The sequence below is a fragment of the Acipenser ruthenus genome, chromosome 14, assembly GCF_902713425.1.
Source record: "Acipenser ruthenus chromosome 14, fAciRut3.2 maternal haplotype, whole genome shotgun sequence".
Taxonomy (NCBI): Eukaryota; Metazoa; Chordata; class Actinopteri; order Acipenseriformes; family Acipenseridae; genus Acipenser; species Acipenser ruthenus.
This window is the reverse complement of record NC_081202.1, coordinates 25,937,052-25,958,066: the sequence shown is the minus strand read 5'-3', so window position 1 is coordinate 25,958,066 and position 21,015 is coordinate 25,937,052. Positions and strand designations below refer to the sequence as shown.

Sequence of the window (21,015 nt, the reverse complement as noted above, 5' to 3'; positions counted from 1 at the left end):
CAATAATAATAAAAATCCTAACATTTAATTTGCAGAACAGAAATTTAAACAAGTTGCCTGTAGCTGGTTATAACCAGAGTCATTCGACTGTGAGAAGCAATTATCTACAGTAATGCATGCTGTCAATAAAAATGTTTTTGTTATTTTAGATACAATTAATTCAAGACCTCTTTCAGGAATTGTTAATCAGTGATCGGTGACATGTCATAAAAGTATAGATATTTTCAACACTGACACAGTGAACAAAAAAGAAAACATGTTAAGAACACCCATTTGTCCTCTGTATGCTGTACTGCATGGGGTTTCAACCCCTGGGGGTACCTCTAAGGGTCATAAGAAATGCAAAAAAGAAAATATCTTTAATTTATTTTTTTGATGGTATTATATATTATCTCTAAACTACTGTGTATACATATTACATTTTTGTTTAGCAGCTCAAAGGCTAGTGTAATATAGTTTCAAAATTGTCATCCACTTGTTTGCACATGTGATTTCCATTGAGTGGATTTCCACTGATATTAGGGTGGGTGATGCAGGCGTCTGGCCATTCTACCGATGAAGGGCACTGTGTGCTACTCATGAACCTTTCAATTTGTCTTATAATTGAATACTAATCACTGAAGCACAATCCTTCAGTTTTTTTTTATAAGTGTAAATCCTCTAGTAAACATAAATAATAATCACAATACTCTTACTTTGATGTCTTTTTGTTTTCTTTATTAGGCGCAGCAGCATTTTAGTAACAGTAATAGCGTCTGGCTGAATTTGTTTTCGGTGTTTGATAGAGTACATCCAGGAGGCAGTGTGGTCCAGTGGTTAAAGTCCAGGGCTTGTAACCAGAAGGTCACCGGTTCAAATCCCACCTCTGCCACTGACTGACTCACTGTGGGACCCTGAGCAAGTCACTTAACCTCCTTGTGCTCCATCCTGCGGCTGAGATGTTAAATCAATTTCCTATTGTAAGTGACTCTGCATATAATGCACAGTTCACAGCCTACCTCTGTAAAGCGCTTTGTGATGGTGGTCCACTATGAAAGGCGCTATATAAAATATCTGTTTGGTATTCTGTCCTAAAGCAACAGTTTGTCAGTCCCAAACTGTTGTGACATAAATTCTATATTAAATAAATGGGGAAAAAATGTTGTTAATTTGGATTATTCTGCCTTTTGTTGCAATTCTGGTACCATTCAGTAGAGCGAATATTGAAACAGGATACCTGCTGAAACCTCTGGACAGAAGGTACAAAAACAAAAAGTTAAAAACCACTGCTGTACTATATCAGTAAGCATTCTAGTAACATTGTGCTATTTTTAAATACACATACTGTATGTCATTTTTATTTTACAAACAGATTTAAAAAAAGGATTGAAAAAAAGAATACAATCCTTTTCAGGCCAGATTTTGTCATTTATTTTGTCCTAAAATTAATGAGTAATCTTTTCTAAAAAAAAGGTTAACATACAGCATATTATGATGCTTGGCATTAAAGTAATTCAAGCACAGTATATCTTACTATTAATACTTTAAAAACATCAGCAAAATTATATAAAAACTGGAAAACATCCACCTTGCTAACCACAAAACACATCTGTCGGACACACACCCTCTAATTGGAATGTGCATTATTAGAAATGTGTGGACTGCATTGCTTAGTAGAAATACTGTCATTGACACACTGGTGTAAAAATATTGTGAGTATCCATCTAAACCAGATACAAGAGCCAGCATAGTACTGTACAGATGAGGAAGTTCTGCTGTTAATAGAAAGCATATGTAGGAATGTGCATAGAAATATGAAATACAAGGCTTTTTGATTAAAAAAAAAAGAAAAAAAAGAAAAGAAAAACAGTTGAAGTAGGTATTGTAGAAACTTGATAAGGAACAGTAAGTTGTGATTAAAAGTAATTCATTTACAGTGTCTTAAATGTTGTTCAGTACTACAACTTGCATTGAACCTTTTTAATTTGAATGCAAGTGTTTGAAAAGTCAAGCAGAGTGCAATAGAAATTGTAATGCAGCCATAACAAGAACATGATCTGTAGGAGAGCAATTTCCCCAAACTCCTCTAGCTTTTAATAGCTCTGTTTCGGTACTGCACAGCATCCGCATAATTACATTAAGGAGTGAATAACTGGGACTTTTTAAAGGATATTGTGAGAGAAATGATCTTGGCTGTGGTGTTCCTTTTGATTTGACTCCAGGCTAGCCCCAGTCAGGGGTGACGGCCTGTATCTTGAGTTACAGCAGAGAGATGCTTAATGTCTCATTGGGCTTGATGGAATTAAAAGGAATATTATAATTTTTTTTTCCTTTTATAATTACTGTGACTGATTAAATTAATCTAACTTTATGATATATTATTTTTGATTTCAAGCTAGTATTTTTTTTTTTTTTTTTTGCTACAGTATAAACCAGCAGGCAAAGGGTACTGGGATAAGGTGTGGCCAGTAACACAATACTGTAGGACTAAATCAGAGTAGGAGCCACTGTTGGTGGTTTAGTACCGCCTTCAAAGTTGGTCTCTATTGGATCACCCATTAGGTATATTGCTTTATGAATGTTGTAATGAGTTTAAATTCCAGTGTGCATTTTTCTTATAGGAAAATGTGGCACCTGCAAAATGAAGGCAATACATATTGGGTAAGATTTATTGGAATTATGTGAGAACCATTTAATATAAAACCATGATGTTTATTGCTGCTCTAGAAAGAGTGCAAAGAAGAGCAACCAGAATTATCCCGGGCTTAAAAGGCATGTTGTATGCAGACAGGCTAAAATAATTGAATCTATTCAGTCTTGAACAAAGAAGACTACGCGGTGATCTGATTCAAACATTCAAAAATCCTAAAAGGTATAGACAATGTCGACCCAGGGGACTTTTTTTACCTGAAAAAAGAAACAAGGACCAGGGGTCACAAATCAAATGGAGATTAGATAAAGGGGCATTCAGAACAGAAAATAGGAGGCACTTTTTTACGCAGAGAATTGTGAGGGTCTGGAACCAACTCCCCAGTAATGTTGTTGAGGCTGACACCCTGGGATCCTTCAAGAAGCTGCTTGATGAGATTCTGGGATCAATAAGCTACTAACAACCAAATGAGCAAGATGGGCTGAATGGCCTCCTCTCGTTTGTAAACTTTCTTGTGTTCTTATGATAAAAAAACACACTAAGAAATAAATAATAATAATAATAATAATAATATAGAGTCACTACTTTCTGTTTTGTTTGTTTTTCTGTCTCTTATTGTTCTAATCCCACATAAATAATATATACACTTTATAAAGGGAAAGCATGGGTGCAATATAAGGGTGAAGTTGTAATACATCATAACAGACAAAGAGTAGGCAGAACATCAGTTTAACTGAATTGCAACAATGTCCATTTTTGAATGTGGTTTTGTCAGCATTTACTGTAACAGGGAATTAGTCACAACAATAAAACATCCAAAATAATGCCTAATAATGCCTCTCAAATGAAATGTGGCTCTATTGACCTGTTTTCAATAAGCTGGCTGTGCACCTTAATTTCATAAGAACATAAGAACATAAGAAAGTTTACAAACGAGAGGAGGCCATTCAGCCCATCTTGCTCGTTTGCTTGTTAGTAGCTTATTGATCCCAGAATCTCATCAAGCAGCTTCTTGAAGGATCCCAGGGTGTCAGCTTCAACAACATTACTGGGGAGTTGGTTCCAGACCCTCACAATTCTCTGTGTAAAAAAGTGCCTCCTATTTTCTGACCTTTGCTGTATTAAATATATGTTTAATGTATACAGTGCAATTGTAGTCAGAAGGCAAAAGCAGTGTGATAAAACGTAACAATATGGATTATTATAATGGAAGATTTATTGTATTACACTTGAAAAAAAAAGAGAAACAGTGGAAGGTGTTGTGCCTTGTGAGGCAGAAAGCGTTTAGCTGAAATGTGTACGCAGTGCTTGCAGCAACCATCATAGTTTGTTCTGTGGAGCCTAGCACTTCATTGGACAAGTGATTGAAAAGAAGATATGATTGCTCTGCAGTGGAAAATGCTTTTAAGATAGAGAAAATGATGGTGTATTGCTTTTTTTATTATTAGACTCCCTTTCTAGTACCAGTGTAGTACTGTAATAAGAAAAAAGAACCTTATGTTTGGGAAAAATCTATTTCCCTGGGTGGTAGGTACAAAGGAATATGGAAATCTATACAGTAACACCATTCAGTGCTTGCACATTTTAGGTACCAACACATGAAATGCAATTATTTCATTGGACAGTTGGACAAACCACTTGGCAATAGGTTCTAGGAGGTTCTACTGATGTTTATACCAAAATGTAGCCTACACTAGAAAAAATAAGTGTTTACCCTTCCTGACCAGTGCATCAGTGGTCACACTTTTTTAAATTGATTTATTTATTTATAATGACCTCAAAAATAAGAAACAGAACCTAATGCAACGCCACGCAACACTCGTGCCCCCTCCCCCACACACATTTTTATTTTTTTACTCTCACAGATACAGTAGACCTCTTAAAACATAATTATTAGTTGATGTATTTTAAGATATTTTGACAAATGAAAACATCATAGGTTTGTTACGTTTTCTATTGGCCAAAAACATTTATTATATATAACGTTAGTTCCAGGGCACTTTTGTAGATTCTTGGCAATTCAAACAAATGTCAGGATTTCACACACATTCAATACAAACAAATATCAATGAAAAACCTAGAACTATGTGGAATTACAAGTTCCCTTTAAAATAAATTTCCTCTTTAAAATAAATACCACAAAGCTATTGCACATTTCAAATTAAGCAGTGGACATGAAACCTGCCCTGGTTCCCGATTAAGTTTCTGCTGACAGGAAGTCACATGACAGAATGAATTCGCTGCATAAAGCTAAAGATAAATAAAACAAATAGATATATTGATCTTCGTAAACTCTCTGCATATACAAATTCTCAGCCTGAGTTTGTAAGTCTTTACAGAATCAGAATTGGTTGTCAAAATGACTAAGATATGTGAATTTAGAAATTGTTAGTAAAGTAGAAATTATTACTGATTTACAAATTGCTTAGATGAGCTAATAACAATGCTGTTGTGTCCAAACATGGATGGTACCAACATATATTGAATATTTATAGGCAGCCATTAACTTTATTTCCTTTTCCATGCGTATTTTTGTTTGCTTCTTGCAGCAGCAAGGAGTGGTTTGTCCGCCATGATCAAGGAGTGGAAGTCTGCACACCCCACATCAAAACTGAGGCTCACAAGGAGCTCACTTTTGATAAGCTCTACTGAACACCTGTTTCGGCTGTCGCTCCATTTGTTTTGCGATGGACACCATAGTTGACGTGTGTTGTCGCCACTAAAAGCTGAAACTGAGTTCAGAGATAATCCAAACTTCTACAGTGAGCTGGTGATGCATTTCACAATGCCATCTGCAGATTCATCTGGATTTTCCACAAAATCAATCATTTTATTTGCTACACCATCCTAAGGAGTGAAGAACTGGACTTCAATAGGAAACATTTTCCTGTTCCCTTGGTTTGAGGCATCCGTTTATATGGAAAAGGAAAGTGGCTTCTCATTCTCATTGGTGGATGATAAGGTCAGGATGATGTCAGCTACTGCTTTTGGGGCAAGCACATCTTTCACAAGTGACTCTGATGTTGTTCTCCCACAGGCAAGTCTTTTACAGATGTATGAATCACTAAACGTTTTCTGTGCCAGTTTCAAAGCACAGTCTGTACTGTTGTAGCTCAAGTTGTGCTTCACTGTGTGGTAATACATTAGCCAACTCAGCAGCTGTGACCTATTAATAAAGTAGCCTATGTTATTAAAAACCTCTTACACTAAATACTTAACTTAATAGAAATAACATGAAATAGGCTAATAAACAACTGATTCTATATTAAAATATGTGAGTATAGAAATATTATTTCAATACATTTTAAATAACATTCTATATATATTATCTGAACAGTGCCAGATATCTGAGTGGAGCAATATTACTGAGCTGAGTGTGTCTCAGTATGCTGCTGTTGAAAGATGCTGAGCTGCAGTTAAGCTGACAGGCTGCAATTTGGCTGAGTCGGCAGTGACAGGTACAGGACTGGTTGCTTTCGTTGATGCATAGTATTGATTGGCTGGTTTTGGTGGGTAATAAAATAAAATTTGTACCAATTGTGTCTTTGTTTAGTATTTGCTGTCCAACATATGCCGAGCTTTCATTGAGTCAAGTCAAAATGAAAAAGCCTGCGGATTTGATTTTAAGTTAGATTGGCAGTTGATGCTGTGATGTTCCAGCGGGCATCTACCGTCTGATAGAAGCCCGCTAGAGCTGGAAGCTGATTGACTGATGGTAATGAACTGTTTCCCAATTACTGTTATTACTATTATTATTTAGATTCTACATTCCTCATCGGCCATCTATGAGAGCTTGACTCATTCAAAAATATATAGTTAATAAGTCAAAACATCTAAAAAAAATCAATAATACCATTTTTTTTAATAAAACAATTGAGTGCATGTAGACCCTCTCATGCCAGGATTGGCAGCTTGGCACGATCAGGATTCAAACTACAAGCTCCTGCTTGTGCACTTGGTAGTACCTTGGATGAACCACTTGGAATGCAATTTTACTGTTTTTAATACAATATACCAAATTGTGATCATTTAAAGTGTAAATTGAGCACTCTACTGTACTGTATATCTGGTGTGTCTGGCACATAACTGCGTTCTAGTGCAGTGTGGGGCTAATGTTTATTCAATCTAGGCCTTTGAGTTGAAATGTTTGGTACTTTTCAGGGTTAAGCCAGCAGGATGTGAACAAGCAGATTGGGAAGTTGATCCTTATGCTCACATTTTCCTCAATTTAGCTTCCTTCTGTCACTCATTTTAATACTCTGTCCTGGCTAACACCAGAGGCAGCAGTACATCATCTGGCACATGTGGCCTTTGCAAAACGTTTAGTCCTGTAATGATTATGTGATTATCAGTCGCTGCTAATAATATATGCATTTATAATATATTTCAAAGCTTTTAGTATTACATTAATGATCAAACATTAACTCTCGTATAAATTACTTTTTTTTGTCCTCTGGCTTCCAAAGATGATGTTGTTTAAATGTGTGTGAAAAATATAATATGGTTCATTCCTCATGTCCTGTATTTCATTCCCCTGTTATTCTAGCTTTGCAATGAGGGAGTAAAGCATTTCTCTGTGTATTGTATTCAGCCCATAGGAGTGCATAGCAGTGGTGAACAGCGTCAAGCCCCGATTTCAATCACTTTTTAAATCCTGTTCTCCTTTGTGTAGGGACTATTGTAGACAGTAGATGTTTTTTTTTTTCAATCGAAGCCTAGTTTCTGCATGTGAGTTGTATTGTATTATTTGTAGTTAAAATAATATAGGCTACTTATTGATTACTAAAAAAGCTATACTAATAACATGCATCATCTCACATTTTAAATATTCTAATAAACTTTACTGTGATCATGTGATTGTGGAGTTTTGCTTTTGTTGTCGTTGTTCCGTTATATATGGTTGTTGCACAATTAAAAGACTTACACTTGATCACACGTGTGCTTGCAAGAATAAGTGGAAAACCTGTGTGTCACTGTTGTTCCGTAGTTAAGGAATATACAACATAAAAGTTTTTTACACTTATCGCAAGTAAAACAGAACATGAACTGTGTCCCACATCTTATATTTTAAAACTTACATACTATATGAAAATCTATCTATGGGAAACTGAAGTCACACAAAAGGATTATTGTAAAATTGTGGAACTTTGGATTTTTTCTAAAGACCTTGAAATAAAAAAGATTGAATACCTCATAACTGTTTGGAATACACTACTGTTCTTCGTCTGAACGATTTATTTATTTAACTCAGCTTGTCATGCTACGTTCCCGCTAGCCGCTCGCCACGTCGCCACAAGCTAAACGTTTTCCCTTGTGGCTCAACTGTTTTTCCCGAAGTCTGCCACGGTGACGAAGGCTTTGAAAAATGTACTTGTGTAAGACTGCCAGCACATTCAACGTGTGCTGGTAGATGAATCAATACAGACTGTTTAGTTTGATTTGAGTTTGTTTGGCGGGAGGACAGAGGCTCTAATTAGAAACGGACAGCGCTTGTAAAAAAAAAAAAAAAAAAAAAAACCCACATGGCATCCAAACAGAAAAAAAAATGTACAAAACCATTTGTACAGACCAATTACCAGAATCATGTTCCGAAAGAACATTGAACAGTGTTCCAAGGAATACCAGTCACCCATGTACACACAACTAAAATATGACTGTGATGGTTTCAAACATTTCAAGTCAATTTACTGTAAGCGGGGTGCTAAATATGTTCACATTTCAGACTCTTGGCTGCTGGGTCTAGTCTGCTTCGCCATAAATTTCATGTTTCAGTAGTGGTTAACAAAAATCTGTTAAATGTTGCTGTGACTCTCATACGCGTTTTGGCCCAAATGCAATATGATGATGATGATGATGATGATGATGATGATGATGATGCATAAATTATTGTCAAAAGTAGATTATCCTTGAAGTTATTCATTATGCAAAAAAAATAAATAAATACTACGTTGAGTAAGTGCTTTTGTTTTAACGCTTTCTTTGGTAACCTGAATCCAGCATAATATCTGCAGTATTGACATCTTGATCTGAAATTGAACCTGGCAGTATTTGAAGCCAATTGAGAAGTAGTTACAGTAACACTTCATTGTTGATGGACAATGCAACTGAAATTCAAGTACTTATCTGCAATTGAGATTCAGATGAAAATCATTAGTACCAGATGCTTGAGGCTCTGTGTCACAACAATGTAAGCACTATGGTCTCTGAAAAAGTCTTTTAACACAAACCATTGAGTTAATTGAATTGCTGATGATTTTTATTTTGATGAAAAAAAAAAATACAATCCTCACATAGTAGTACAGACACAGTAGTAAAGGTTGTGCTTGAATGCCATGTCATGCTTCACAGCAGCCATAGGTCTAATCATTCCATGCAAATGATAGATAGACTGAGAAGTCTTTGATATCAGGTCATGCAACAAAAATGATTACATTTTCACATACTTAACATACTGTACCTAATATACAGAAGATGGTCAAACAGTCTTGGGCTTGCAAGTAGTTTGATATTGATGATTTATCTAAGATAACAAACCTTAGATTGCCATGGAATGACCCAGAAGTACAATAGCCCAATTCTGTAATTACTTCCCTGCCAGGGTTGCATTTGAATCTGGTACCTTTTAATCCACAGCGTTGGAATTCACTTTTTTCTTTTTAATGGGTTAACCTCTGTTGTCATATTAACATAAAGACATTTCATGGAAACATTTTAGTCTGTGCTGTCCAAGTCCAAAAAAAAATTGGGGGTGTGTGCACGTGACTCCTGCAACTCTGCTTTCGGCCTCAAAATGTCAGCCAAAGAGATAATTTGGCCATTACCTACTGATAATAATCACTCATGCAGAACCAAAAGTGTCCAATCCTAGCTTTCTTTGCCATGCTTGAATGAATGTTACAGTAGCTTAGCATTTTACTAGTGTTTACTTAAAATGTGTTTCCAGGCTTCTTTTTTATTGTTTATATATGTAAAGTGGAGAGTCTTTAGTGTTAAAAAATGAACAGTGATTAACATTTTGGCCCTAGCCCAATAAACACAGTACACTTGTCCCAGTCTCGTTTTCTCAGCTGTCGTTGATGAACCAAGTTAAACAGGAACTATCCCCCCATTTAAGTTCTGTATTAATTTAGCATAAGTGTGTGTGTGTTTGCTTCACTTATGTTTACTTAAAATGTTTAGCAAATTAGGCTTTTGCAGTCTTTATACTTGAAATGTACCACCTAGCTTGCTGCAATTGAAATGTTGTGGGAGGTGTACCACCTAGCTGGCTGCAATTGGTGCATTGTCATTTGCACCAGAATAAACATGAATCGCATTTAAAGAAAGATACTGCAGTAGGTACTGAATAATAGGCAATGAACAAAAATATGTATAGAAATGAAGAAGTGGTACAGTACAGGCTAGAAAGCTAATTTTAGAATCAATCAGCAAAGTTCTTTAAAAAAATGTGAGTCTTTTGTGACTGGCTTGATAGCAGAAAAGGCAGGCCTGTCAGAATTCATTTGTATTAGTAATAAAAACAAACTAAATGATGTTGGATTATAACATAACCGGGGGGCGAGGGGAGGGGAGGGGTAGTAAAGGTAGACATTCATAATCTGCTGTAATGCCAGTAAAATATTTCCCCTAAGTGTAGTCTCATGTTACAGAGATAACCATTGCCCAAAGACACCTACTATACACAGGGGGAGGGGAATGCAATATTCACATAATAAGAGTTGCATATGTGGGGGCAGTGCATGACAAACAGTCATTTGGTTTTAATATAAACTATATGACTTGTCGTCTTACTGGTAGATTATTTGGTTTATCGGGTTAATTGCAGTGGCTTGTTAATGCTGAGTAATAATACAAAAACTGGTAAGGTTGGTGGGTCTCAGGATGCAGGAGCTCATAGAATGAGCCTAGTAGTTGCATTGAGCGAGCTGCAAATGAAACCACACCAAGTGCTATCTGTACAGCATTCCACTGAATCCCCAGTGCGGGGTAAAAACACTGGCCTGTGTGTTTCGGATTTGAAAAATATTTATTTGTAAATGTTGTATATTCTGAAGGTAAACAACTTTTATACGTGTTTATTAATCATTTATAAAGACATGTCTTTCCTGTTTTGATTTCACTTTTCACATACTTTTGGAGTTGTTGTACCTTGGAATTTCTAAAACCCTTCTGTTTTATTTTACATTTAGTGGAGTTAATAGGTCTTTGTTACAAAAGCAATCTTTTAAAAATGATTAGAATTAGAAAATGATTAGTTAGAATTAAAAAAAGGATCACTAAATGCAACAGTCTCAAGAAAGATCATTGCTCAGGGGGTTTGCAGAAAACAGCATGCAGTTTGCCAGTCTCAGCAGTGCCTGGGTTTCATGTTTCCCTGTTTTAATTTACTGCCTCCTGCAATGTGTCGTCTTCTCCCTGGGGTCTCTCTTGATCGTATGGTCTTTTCCTGCTGCAGTATTGTTTTAGGCCTGTACCATTGTTTCAGCTCTCCCAGGTTTTTGACACTGTACCAAAACATTTTCAATTATTTGAAGCTGTACGTAAAGTAGGACACTACAACTACAATATTTAGCATTTGAAAGGTGGTGAAACATGTAGGGGTTAAGGAGAGATTTAGAATCCCTTATAGCCTAAAAACTTGCTGCCTGTTTCTGATTGAGGTTGTAGGGTTTTTTTTTTTTTTTTTTTTTAACACTCTCACACACAGTCCCTTTGCCACGAAATCCGCGTGTTCAGATTTCTTTTACGTACTCTTTTTATTTGCTCAGCACACACTCTTATCTCAGGGGAGACGTTAGGAGGACAGAGATATTATTACTCCTAGTGGGATATAGTTCGTGCTCTGGACCCGCAGTATATTCGGATGACCAATATAGTACCCAAGAAATTGACAGACTCATGTATCTAAAGTGTTTTTAAGAATCAGAGTATGATCAGTACTCCTTCGGTTTATTAACAGTTAAATATTGGATTGAGTAGCTACTTCATATCCCCAGCTGACAGACGTTCTGGGCAGTCCAGTGTCTTAACAGATATTAACTTTAACACTTTAATACATCTTTATGTATTCGTGCAGCCGGCAGGCCTGGCCACGACCACGACACTAAATACACCCAGTAGCCTCTTTTCAGCACATTCAACAAATGTTCTCCTATCTTCTAAACATAGCGTGAGTCCCTTATAGCAATACATGCAATACATGTGAGATAAAATAATAATTGATTAATGCTTACCCTTTAATATAGATCGTAAAAGGATATGACTGTCTTCACCAGGCAAATTAAACTGAGTTAAATCAGTTCAATTGTGTTTTTGGTTTGCAGAAGATGGACCACCTTGCCCTGTCTGGGATGAGTGTGGTACTCCATTGAAATTACTCTGGAGTTAAATAGGTTTTTCGTCTCATTGGAATACATGGGACGCCTCAATTAAATCCAATCATTAATCAGGTGAGACAGTTCTTATCCATTTTACAAATAGTTTTCAAAAGATCCGGACTAACTTTTCAGAATTAATAGGTGTCATGTACTCAATAAATTCAATACTTCATATTTGTCTAACTCCAAACCTATGATCTCATTTCTTTGCTTTCCTCCGAGCCCCTCCTTTATCTGAAAAGTTAAGTGAACCAAGGTTCCCAGGATCTTGGTTTATAATATAATATAAACACTACTGCATGCAAAACACTAATTTTATATGTGTTATATATGAGAGATGTTCTTAATATGTGACATCATCTTCTAAGTGATTATATTATGCTAAATTAAAGGTATGTGTTTCTTTTAACTTCATATTGTTTCATCATTTTGTTAATGAGTCAGTTTTGATTCCATATACCATTGTCTAACAGAGTATTTGACAAAAGTTTGTCTCATACAATATTCAAGTCATTTAGTTTCACTAAGTTTAAGTGGTAATAGTTTTCATTACAATTATTTATCCATTAAGAGATGCACTGACCAGGCTCTGACCTGTACCTCTCTGGGAATATGTTACTGTTTCCACAGTCTCTTGTTTTTTTCCAAGGTCAGAGTCTGTGCAAACACTTTTTAGATTTATGACCTATAAAGGTCTGTTAAGCCATGATTTTTGCATATTATTTCAAGATATATTCTTATCTGTGCTAAACCACTAATTCCATAAACCTTCACACTCCATCTACATGAGGCTTGCAGCTCTGCTGAAGTGGAACCCAAGGACATTCCCTCTTTCTAGATAAGAAGAGAGGCCCTGTTTTCACTGCAGCAGTTTCAAATCACCACATTATAAGGAATCCATCTACCATCATTAGACAATAGTATAGTGGATTAATGACAAGGTACATTATAGTATATTATTACAAACTTAACACAAAAACATAACACAACACCTTTTAACTTCTATAATTCAATGGATATCATAATGTCTAGAAGTCTTATTGTTCAATAGAAAGAAGAATAAACTTGTACCATTTTCCCATTTAAGTAAATCGAATACTGCTCCAGGTTTTAATCTTCTTATCACTACAGCAAAGTCGTGAACAAGCAATAATACTTGTCAGTTGTAAATAATATGTTTTCTCATTATAGCAAATACTTACAACATATTATTAATCTTATGAAATAACTGTTATGAACTATAAACAGTGTCAATTAGCACTGAACCTGTTTCATTATAAGATAATCTTTCAATTAATTTACCTCTGTTTATCAGTTGCTATAATATTACTTTGGTGAATCCCTCTTAAGATTTAAATCCAAATATAGGCCAGTATAACTGCATTCAACTAGGCTTGACCCTTCTTTTTGTTCATACAAAATCCAGCCGAGACAGGATTTTTTTCTCAAGACCTCTGGCTTGTTAGTTAATCTTTTGGTCATAAAGAGTCTCTTCTTATCTTGTGTTTTTAGGACATAAATTTGTAGATTAACGTTCACTTTTAGCCGGAATGGTGCTTTTGATCAAGCGTCATGCTTTCTGAAGATAAGATATACTAGTGGTAAATCGTTCATTATATATATTTTCTTAGGGATTCTCAGACCACTAAGTACTTAATTGAATACATGTGTAATTCCAAACGAGAGGACTGACCTATTTCATGGAGCAAGAGAGCCACCTACTAGTGGTACAAGGATACTCTTTCTTTATCCTTCCTAATATCTTTGACACTTCATTTTATAATACATTCCATATTTAAAATCGCCTAGTACATATTCAGCATATCCATATGTTCCCAGCAGGATTCAGCTTCTGTACCAGGTTTCGCTCTTAGTTGTTTCCACACGAAGTCCCTTGATCCAATGTTTCTCCATCACAGGTGTGGATTTCCATGGCCTGACTTCATTCCTATAAGATACTTGGACACGTTTAGCTGTAAATATTATTTCTTTATATTTCCTTTTGTTCGCACAGAGTCACTTTGCGAGGTACGCCTTCCATCCAGAACACTGAAGGAGGCCAAAACTCACTGTTATTCATATTTTCTGGTATCCAATTACTGTTCTGCCTCACATCATCAGTTGGCAGACACAATACAACTGCGTCTGATTCAATTGATGAACCATTTACTGTAGCTTACTGAGATCCTCCATGCAATGGAGTCTAATGTTTTACTATATGGAATAACTAGTTCAGCGTCACCTGCGACACCTTTATATTTTCCATGAATTAAAAGCTAAATAGCAAGTACTTCAGAGGCAGAAGTAAAGTTCCATCTTCATAAACAAAGATCTGGAACGAGTCAAGTTTCCAAAGAAGCAATAATTGGAAACGTTTTTTTTTCCTTTTACTAATGCTGGAAAAACTATTGTAAAAGGTACAGCAAAATGTGCTTGGGGGTTTATATTGGAAGTATTTGACTTTTCGGTAGTTGGAGAAAAGAACTCATTGGCCTGTGTTGTATGTGCAATACTTTTAAGTTTAGTGTAGCTGTGTTCCCAGGTACATGTACAGAATAATATGAAAAAGCTTGTGCAACTACAATCTTAAAGGTAATGTTCACATTGGGTTTGTACAAACCGTCTGTTAAGTTAATTTGGTTTAAAACAATTAATCAGTGTGCTTGCTGTTCACACTAACTACCTGGAGGCAAATGTACTGAGCTTGTTTGGGGTGTAAAATGGAGTTTGTTTTTTGGTTAGTTTCCGTATTTTTCATTTGTGTTCACATTGCAGTATTCAAGTGAACTTGTTCACACTATACCTAAACGAACCAAACCATACTTTGTTCTGAAACCAATCCCCTAATGAACTTGGTGTGAACAAAGCCTTACTTTTCTGAGCCACTGACTCCTTAAAAGATGGTTGAGGTTCATTTCAAACATGATTATGGGAAATGGGTGGTTCTTTACTGTGCATTTTGGAATGGAAGTGCCTAATAAGCACACACTGAGAAAGCTAAAGCAGTGTCATGTAAGGCTGAATCAGTCAAATACTTTGTGTAAGTGCAGTATGAGAGTAGCATGCTGGACCAATTAGAAATGCAGTGTAGTATGAGAACCCCTTTGTTGTTTAAAGCTATGACATGTTTGCATTTTTTCCTAAGTGCTTCTCACTGAGGGGCTGAAAAATGTATCCTTTCCCTGGGTTTGCGAATATATTAAATTTATTTTATGACCAGGCTGAAACATGATGTGGTGCTTTTAAAATGATTAAAGAATTTAAAAAATCTTGCCTAAAAATGTATTGAATTTTTAAAATGAGCCCAGCATTATAAGTGAACCTCCTTAACCCAGTTGAAATTCAGATCCCACACACACTGTGTAGTTTCATGCGTGGATAAAGGGTTTTGTCATTCTGTGGAGCTGGTCTCCAGGGACAAAGAAAAGCTCTGGCTTTTCTGTTCCGTACCACATCATGGATCATTACTGCTGTGTTACTTGTTTGACAATATGGGCAATAATCCTTACATTATCAGTGCACTAGAGCAGCCATTTTGAAACAGACTTTAAAATTCTAAGTTTAAAAAGTTGTCAGGATGTTAACAATGAAAAGAAAAAATGACAGGTATGTTATTTAAACAGTTGTAGCAACACGTGGGGATGTGTACCGCTATATTCGGGACCCCGCTACTTACTCCTTTAACCATTTAAATTCCATTTCCTGCCTCATTCCTTTTCTTTTTTTTATTTTTTAATCCGCATTTTTGTCCAAATCTACCTAGAAACCACATTCAGATTGTTGTTTTATATCAGCTCTTTCAAGTTTTGGGATTTAGAAACTAGGTCAATTGTAGTTCCTGAACAAACTATACTAATAAGGTAATAATTAAGAAACATTTATCACATTGTTTTGGAGTCAAACAGTTAATCTTTGTTCTTCTAGGGGAGCAGTGTGGAGTAGTGGTTAGGGCCCTGGACTCTTGACCGGAGGGTCGTGGGTTCAATCCCCAGTGGGGGACACTGCTGTTGTACCCTTGAGCAAGGTACTTTACCTAGATTGCTCCAATAAACACCAAACTGTATAAATGGGTAATTGTATGTAAAATAATGTGATATCTGTATAATGTGAAATAATGTATAATGTGATATCTTGTAACAATTGTAAGTCGCCCTGGATAAGGGCGTCTGCTAAGAAATAAATAATAATAATAATAATAGGACTTTTAAATCACGTGGGAGAAGCAGATTTATAGGGGCTGAATTTATAGTGTAGACTCCTGAAGACTGGAATTTCAAAAAGGTGATGTATTGGCTTTCTTTGAATACAACATACAGTACTGTACCACTAAAGTACATGGGTACTGCTCTAAGTGAAAGAGATGGGACATTGCACCATAATGTATTATGATGGCTTAATTGTGGTTCTTTGCAGCAAATTCACTTTCTCTTTGTAAATGGGGTGTGTGTTATCATAATCAAAACACCCGGTGACCTGCAGGGCATTTCTAATGGAAAATTTCTAATGTTCAGAAAAAACTACTCCAGGGAGGTTTTTTTTTTTTTTTTTTTCCTGGGAAAATATTCCTTAACCATATGTTGAAATCCGAAGAAGCAATTTGTATCTCGTCTTCATCCACAGTGAGATTATTATTTCTACAAATCAGATGGTTTGTATATCCCCAGCAATAGTATTCATGAATTACATTTACAGTATGTGACATTTCGTGCTCAGACATGTTTTTGCTTAAATGTGTTTAGTAAAAATATGCCCACCTTTGTTTACAACTTCTCAAAATCTTTAGTGCTCAATTTTATTCTGCAACACATAGTAATAAAATGTCACTTCTTCAACTTGTGTGCATGCATACAATATATAACTATTTAACCTTGACAACACGCCCCCTATGCATCCACACTATTTTCCTCCTTTTTTCGTAAATGCGGAGTAGGCCCATTCCACGCTGTGTGTGTTACAGCAACATTTAGGACTCTGGAATCACTCCTTATGAGCTTTTACACATTTGAATCAAGCAAATATTTCTTTGGGAAGCTTTTGGCTATGTTACTTTTAAAAATATGTTTTTACCAAGTTTTTAGGCTCCATGACAATTCAGGAGGGTGTTCTCCAAACTTTAATGCACATACTTCATCCACATAACCAGGGATCTTTATTAATCAAGCCCTTGGTGTGTTAAACATTTATTGGGTTCTTGTTACTGAGTTTCTTGACCACCTTGATGATCTTTCAACCCTGTACCAAAGTCCTTTTTTATAGTATTATTAACAGTAAGGGAAATAATTTTACCTAACATTGCAGATCTGCAGATATGCAAAGATCATCTTTCTCAAAAGTTGCATAGTGCTGAAAGAGTTAAAATGTAAGATAAGCCGTTGCTTGTGGAAAGTACAGTATTTTAGAATGTGTTACACTCCCTTGTTGAAATAAGTTGGTCAGTGTGCTAATCTAGTTTACATTATTTTCAGCGCCTGCGTTGAACTGTTTCTGCTGCATCAACCCTGTTCCTGTGCAGTTTTGGCAAGATGCATGAGAACTTGGTAATCTTTCACCATCCGAGGTTACTGTCTGACACAGATTTGTTTCAGTTAACATTATTTATAAATGTCTGCCAGAGCTGTACAGCAAGCTCTGAAGGGAGACACTGTGACATTTATATAGCGTTGTACAATGGTTTGCAGATTAACCATTTAAGAAAAAAAAGTAAACTTGCCTTACAGGTGGCAAAAAATTGGAATAAAGACAATTGTAATATTTTACCATCTGGTAGCACTGAGAAATAGAGGCTATCCCTTTACATTTGCATGGTTCCTTTAGACTATAGGTCAGTGAGCAGAGTGTTTTACTGCTGTTTTCTTATAGCTTCACAAAAGTTATAATAGGCCAGTCATAGTATCAAAGATCAGGAGAATTAACACTATTTTTAAAATCTTTCCTGTTGATATTAAAAGCTATAGTTTGTGAACTCAAAAGTATTAATTAATTTCTGTGATTATTTTTATATTGATATTACAGTATGCAATGCATTCTTCCATTTCATGCTACTTCAGTAATCTCAATAAAAATCACACCTTTCCAGTACATTCTGAACTATGCAACTATTCATCTTTTGTGCCGGTACACATCAGGAAATTGGAGATAAGAGCAATCATATGCTCTATACTGTATGAAAAGGCTGGAGGAAAAATGTATGATTTCTTTCTTTTTTTTTTATAAACAAAATGAATGTGTTTGTTTCGGAGGGTTGTTATAATGTGGGGACATGAACCATATCAGATAAAAGGGAGCTACAGTATTCTGTCCCTTTTCTATCTAGACTATCAGTTTGAACACTGACGTAATACAAATAACCACTGAGCTGGCATTTGTTCATTTCATGTTACACACATCTTTTTAATTTATTGTATTTGTCTTCCATGAAACACGTCTCTAGTGAATCGGTGGTGTGGTGTGTGAATTCTGGTCAATATGAATGGATCAGTTCTCATTCCAGGATCAAATATTGGGTAGTCAATGGTGTGATGTTCCTGCTGTAATATGTCTGGACTCTGGAGAGGAGGATTTGTGTCTGGAGGCTTGTGCTTTTGTGAGAACTACAAACCTGGCTGAACCCAGATTGCAAATAAATGTGGATGGCAAACCTTTATATAAAAAAAAAAACTTAATCACGTTATACTGTACTCTTGGTTTCTGTTGGTATCCATTTTTTTAGTGTCCTCCAGTTTTTTGTTATTTTTTTTGTAGCTCTGTGTGAAGCCGTTTTTAAATAATATAGAAATGTGCTGTAGTGTGTGTTGATATTTTATCATAAACCATGGGTTCTAAAAATCAGTGGATCTGTGTGGTTTTGTATAGTGTAAAACCAAAAAAATCTGACACTGAAATCCTCTTGTGCAGGAAATGCATTGTACTGTACTGTATGGACAGCACCGATCTGTAGTATTATATATATATATTTGTTCATTATTTTAACAGTCCACTCTTTTACTTGTACATAGCTTTAAATGTGTTTTTACATGGAATAAATACTGTACTGTAATTGCAAAATGCAGAAATGCCTATTACAAAATAAATGGCTCATTCAATTTAAGGCTTAATGCCCAACTCTATTCATAAAAATAAATAAATCAATAGATCTGCATACTTTATGGTTATTATGGAAGATTAAATCAGTCTTGGCTATAAAAGTCATAAAGTCAAATGAAACCTGCTGAATAATGTTACGTTAACGTATTAAATTACATACTGCTTTGTAGTTTTCCATATACTTAACGAAAAAGTGACAAAAGTTGAAAAAGTGGACATTTTGAAATCTAACATTACATACTTGTACTACTATTATGGTTTCCGGTAGACTGCAATATTATTTAATACTTTCTTTGATTTACATGATGATAAATAAAATATCTAAATTCTGTTCTATAGTTTTTTTTAATTGTATCAATCCTAAAATTCTAGGTGATGCAAAACCTTTGGCTGTAGCTGTAGATACACAAACTGTGTAAACGCTTGTCTAGCGGTACTTTTTTGTGTTTAATTTTGTCCTCATTAGGGGCACCCCTATTTATTTATTTATTAAAGTTAAACAGTTCCTTTCTTTCTTTCTTTTGACATTAGAACATAACCATATGGAATATACAGTACAGGAGTCTCTTCAGAAAGCTACTGATTCATGAGCTGATATTTGCTTATTTTCTTTTAATAATTCTGACAATATCCCCTGACTGGAGCTGGTAATAGCCTGTCTAACTCCAGAATGTCCAAGACAATGAACTATTGTGATGAAACAAAATGTTCCATTAGTTTCCCTTTGTCGTGGGCGGACATCAATCAATGAATGAAGTTCCATTTTCCCCACAAAAGGAACAACAGTTTCTCCAGATACGGCACCATGTCTGTATCTGTTGATCAAAAACATTCCTTTTGATTCTTTTGTTGAATTGTTTTTTCCCCTTTTTTTAACAGAACAATGAAAATGAAACCGCGTTGCACTGTGCGGCTCAGTACGGGCACTCGGAAGTGGTGGCAGTTTTGCTGGAGGAACTCTCTGACCCCACCATGAGAAACAACAGGTCTGAAACCCCTCTAGATCTAGCAGCACTCTATGGGCGTCTGCAGGTGGTGAAGATGCTGGTGAACGCACACCCCAACCTCATGAGCTGCAGCATCAGGAAGCACACCCCTTTACACCTGGCAGCCCGCAACGGGCACAGATCTGCTGTGCAGGTGCTGCTGGAGGCTGGCATGGAGGTCAACTGCCAGGTGAGTCAAAACCACATGCTTGTGTACGTTTGTCAGCTCCGTTGTAACGTATTATTATCCAGGTTGCCAGGTAAATATTTAATATCTACCACAATTATAAATTCTTGCAAGAACCATAACTAGGACCCAATAGTAAAACCAAGTTCTATATACTACACCCTATTTTGCCCCAAATTTAAATACCAGGATATCATAGCTACATAATTATAGAGCAAGCTTATTTACTCCAGAGAACATGGAACAAGGAAGTGGATACATTTATAGAAAACAGCTATAGAAAACATTCTAGTGAACAACCCACAAGTATATATCAAAGTATTCTTAGCAATTTCAAGGAAAACTTTCTTACCGTACTAATTTATGTATCTGAAAACCATTAAATAGTACATTACTCATTTTCTTGGCTTTATCATGACAATAGGCCAGTTTACATGTGTGATTATTTCACGTGAATAGACAATACCTATAGGGAAAGCTTGTGAATGTGTCCCAAAAGACACTCAGTATTTTACTGTCTCAATTTCTTGTGAGGTTCCAGGAAATGCTTGTGAGATCAATGCCCACTTACACATGTAAACACAAGTTTCTCGTGAAAATGTTAATTGGCTCGTTCAAGTAAGTTACCATGGTCCAAAGATAGCAGCGGAAAAGTACATTTTTTGTTTGCAGTATTTCCATTATCAGATTGATGTTGCAGATAACCCGACTTTTTTCTCCGTCTTCCCTAGAACTTTGCAGAATGCAAATCAT

General features: G+C 35.8%; 1 protein-coding gene across 10 annotated transcripts in view; it reads left to right on the top strand.

The window, feature by feature from the left end:
• LOC117419806 (ankyrin repeat and sterile alpha motif domain-containing protein 1B-like) overlaps window positions 1–21,015 on the top strand; it is a 260,532-nt gene that overhangs the window by 57,278 nt on the left and 182,239 nt on the right. For all 10 annotated transcript variants that reach the window (XM_058986231.1, XM_058986226.1, XM_058986225.1 and 7 more), the window contains exon 4: window positions 19,969–20,265. In XM_058986231.1, coding sequence (XP_058842214.1) covers window positions 19,969–20,265 — 297 coding nt within the window. The remainder of the gene's footprint in view (window positions 1–19,968; window positions 20,266–21,015) is intronic.